This window comes from Arvicola amphibius, chromosome 2, assembly GCF_903992535.2.
Source record: "Arvicola amphibius chromosome 2, mArvAmp1.2, whole genome shotgun sequence".
In the NCBI taxonomy this organism is placed as follows: domain Eukaryota; kingdom Metazoa; phylum Chordata; class Mammalia; order Rodentia; family Cricetidae; genus Arvicola; species Arvicola amphibius.
Window position 1 is genome coordinate 189,107,031 of NC_052048.2, and position 4,192 is coordinate 189,111,222.

Genomic DNA, 4,192 nt, shown 5'->3' on the forward strand with positions numbered 1-4,192 from the left:
AAAGGAAACATGAGACGGCGGGATGTTTTTACCAATAATAAACAAGTAGCACAAGTCTTGTGAGATCGCTGGCACACTGAGATTCCTAAATTGGGATTCTGTTGAATATGGGCTAAAATAAATAAAATGTGAAGATGTTGTGCTAGACATTCATTGTAAGTTCTGTTTAATAAGCTTCTGAAACCTCCAAACAAATGGTTGTTTATGAAATGGAGTCAGAGTCAGTAATCCAATCCTTTCATACTTTGCATGTCAAGCCTCTTACCTGTGGTCATGTGGCAAACAAATGAAGAAAAATAGGAAACGACTATCGGCTAAGAGAAGGAGTATTGCTGTAACACTGACTTGTGGGAGGATTACGCAGCAGATATCGCTTCTCAAGTGAGGAATCTAAAAGTCAGAGTCAGACAGAATGGCGAGAGTAACCACAGAAGCTACTGACAATAATTCTTCCAGGTATAAAGTCTATTTCACTTTTGTGATCTCTACAATATTCTCTAGCATTGGTATCATTGGCAATGGCTTTATCACCATCATCTATGGGACTGAATGGGCCAGGAGCAAAAGATTCCCCACCGGTGACCACCTTATGTTGATGCTGAGTTTTTCCAGGCTCTTGCTACAGATTTGGCTAGTGGTAGAGATTACGTGTAGTCTATTCTACAGGAACATTTATAACCAAAATGTCGCGTATAAATTCTTCAAAGCTAGCACTGTGTTTTTGAGCTACTGTAACCTCTGGTTTGCTGCCTGGCTCAATGTCTTCTATTGCCTTAAAATTGCGAACTTCACTAACCCTTTGTTCCTTGTGATGAAGCGGAAGATCATAGGGCTGATGCCACAGCTCATGAGTCTCTCGGTGTTGCTTTCCATCGGCTTGAGCTCCTTCTTCTCTAAGGACGTCTTCAATGTGTATGTGAACAATTCTGTTCCCATTCCTTCCTCCAACTCCACGAAGAAGAAGTACTACTCTGAGACCAATGTGGTCAACCTGGCTTTTTTATATTACGTGGGGATCTTCATTCCTTTGACCATGTTCATCACGGCAGCCACTCTCCTCATCGCCTCACTCAAGAGGCACACCCTGCACATGGAAAACAGCACCACAGGATCCAGGGACTCCAGCATGGAGGCTCACTTGGGCGCCATCAAGTCAACTACCTACGCTCTCATCCTCTACATTACCAACGCGCTGGCTCTATTTATTTCCATGTCAAACATCATTGATGCTTACAGCTACTGGAATAGTTTGTGCAGCTTTATCATGACTGCCTACCCAGCTGGTCACTCAGTGCATCTGATCCTGAAAAATCCAGGGCTGAGAAGAGCCTGGAGAAGGTTTCAACTCCGTGTCCACCTCTACTTGAAAAAGTAGATCTGGTGACTGGAACCCGGGGAGTTGTTATAAGACCTGGCTCAACCGGTTCCGCCCTGCCCTCTCAGACTTCTTCCTTCACCCTTCCCACACACAAAGCCTGCTCTGACAATAACTACTCTTAGGGTAACTGGATTCTTACTTGAATTTGAAGTTGGATTAACCTGAGAATCTAAGCGGACGTAACTAAATAACATGAAGATCGACTTAAAAGAAAAAGTTTCTTGGCACAGATTTATTCATCTCTAGGCCCCAAACTCTTCTCTGCTTCTCTCCATGAACCCTTAAACCTTGGAAAAAGATCTCAGTTTAGCCAGGAGACGCTCTGATTGCTTGCTGTCTGTTATTTATTGAGCACCCTTTAGTCCTTGAAGATATCTTGGTCTAGATGGAAAAAGATCTGGTCAGCCAGTCTACTTTTGACACCCTGATAACCCCACAGAGTACAAAGAGGACTGCTATCAGGCCTAGCATCCAGGTCCGGAGGGAGAGGGGAAACAGGGAATTCCGGCAGAGAAAGGAATATAGGAAAGAACAGCTGACCACAGCTATTAAGACGTAAGATGTGAGGTCCTTCCTAAAGGAGTGACACATGAAGGAGGAGGCTTTGGGTTTGACACAGGGGAGGCCATGCTTCTTCCTAGTGGGGTGATAGGGTGGCATCCTACTTCCAGAAGTTTCTAGAGAGGGAGATGGAAAGGTGAGAGTATATAAAGAGCAGTAACGCGAGGAGTTTCTCTGGAGTAAAAGATGAAATACAAGGTGGAAGATGGAAACATATACAGTCAATTGCATGATTTATTTTTCCAAATGGGAGGGGATGAGGAAAGAAGAGAGGAAAACAGAAAATGGAGGGGCAAGTGTCAAGTGAGCTAAAAGGCCAGATTAAAAAAATGTCTATTATGCTTACTAACCAGCTCACTGGCAATGGGGGAGGGGAGGACTGCCCCCCAGGTTTTACCTAATCCAGGCTACCTTGGAGAAAGTAATGGGGAAAGGGTGGGTTACATGGAGTGGCTGTGGCGAAAGAAAGCCTTCCTCTTCCTTGCCACTCTTCTGAACGGCATTGGCAGCATTGTTTCAAAGGATTGCTTACGAAGTGAGAGCTTGCGTACTTTGTAAATACAAATTACTGAAGAAAACAAAGAAAATACTGCTGCTCATAGGGAGCTCCCAGACAAAACCCGAGATCGGCAGCAAAAACAAAGAGGAATAATTCTGCGCTCCTGGCCTCTCAGATTCATGTGACGGAGTGCATTATACCTAGAAATAGCAAATGAGAAAAGCAAATCACATACACACACATCTCCACTCATCCAAATATGTTACCTGGTAATTGTAAAAACTCACTGTTTGTTTTTTTTTTTTCTTAAGTGGTACCTTTTTATTTATGTGACTGTTACCTTCTTATTTGTTATTACAGTAAAGATAAATTAAATTTCATCCCAATCCTTATGGAATAAACGGGGGAAAACCTTTTCCAAGTAGCAGATGCTCACAAACAACTTGCACACTCACTGTATATGTACTAACACATCAGAAAAGAAGCAGGAAGTTGATTTGGAATTGATAGTACGTTACCATGAATCCTGACAAGATGCTAACATGAATAATCCCTCGCTGGGCTTGTTCTGAAGAAATGGCACCCCCTTGTCTTCAGGCACCTAAAGAAGCAGGCAGGAAACTGAGTAGCTCCATTGTGGCTTCCCTGTGACTTTGAATTGCAGGTAACTTCATTCTTCACTCCCTTCGTGTGCTTTGTTTAGGGTCCCTAGATAAAAGGCTCTCTGCCTCCTCTTCTAATTAGGCCAGGAGCTGCCAGCTTCAGGAGAGGCAACAGATTCAGGGAAATGCTCATGTCCTGTTTCCTCTGGGAAGAGGTAGCAGAAGCTTCTACTGATAAAAAGAAAATGGGCATGTTCAGGAGCCTGTGGCCGAGAGCAAACAGGTCTGGGCAGGAATGATGTGGGAAGAGGAACTTGAGGAGGAAAGACTGTGGAAGGGAAGGTGAGGCTGCTAAGAGCTGAAGTCGATCTCTGCCAGCCTCAGTTTGAGGGACACTTCTTCCAGCAGCTCTGGCTCAGTACCCTCTATAACTCTAGTCCCAGGGGATGGGAAACCCTCTTCTGGTCTCTCTGGACATCAGGCACACCCACAGTACACATACATCCACACGGGCAAACATTCTTACACATAAAAGTAATAAATCTTTTTCTAAATTTGATATAAAGAGAAAAGAATGTGTGGTTCCCTGGATTTGGGTGTGACTCAGCAGTAAGCCAGGATGCAGAGAAGACTCCCAAACTGAAAAGTTGATAGGGCAGCTTCTGCGTCCTCTTAGACAGTGGCACCTCCGCCTCATGTAGTCCTTACCGGCAGGAAACCTTATCCGAGTCCTGGCTTTGCTCTTCCTTGTGTGAGGCATTGGCTCATGACTGCATCTCTGAGCCTTCACAAACCATAACATCCACCTCTAGACTCACCATGTCAGAGCCCACTCAGACCCAGTGGATACACAGAGCACTGGGCCCGGACACTACTTAGACTTGGGGCAGCATGTGGACCCCAAGGTCAGTAGTAGTTTGCTCTACTTAAGTGGCATCTGAAAACAGGAAGGCAGATGCCCTGAAGCCTTCGGCCCCTGTTTCTCCACTGGGCAAGAAGAGAAATGGTTGCCAGGCAGCAAGCGTTCCTGCTTTAACTGCCTGGGAACTGTTTGATGCTAATTTGAACAAAATAGGGTACTAGGTCATAGCTCATCAAGTTTTTTTGCCAAAAGTCAGAGAGTAGATGCTTTAACTTTTGGGAGGCACAAAA

General features: G+C 44.7%; 1 protein-coding gene across 1 annotated transcript; it reads left to right on the plus strand.

Annotated features, from left to right (window-relative positions):
• Positions 1-412: 412 nt before the first annotated feature.
• Tas2r40 (taste 2 receptor member 40) lies at positions 413-1,375 on the plus strand. The gene has a single exon (XM_038317915.1). It carries the CDS (start codon positions 413-415, stop codon positions 1,373-1,375), a length of 963 nt encoding a protein of 320 aa, XP_038173843.1.
• Positions 1,376-4,192: the final 2,817 nt, after the last annotated feature.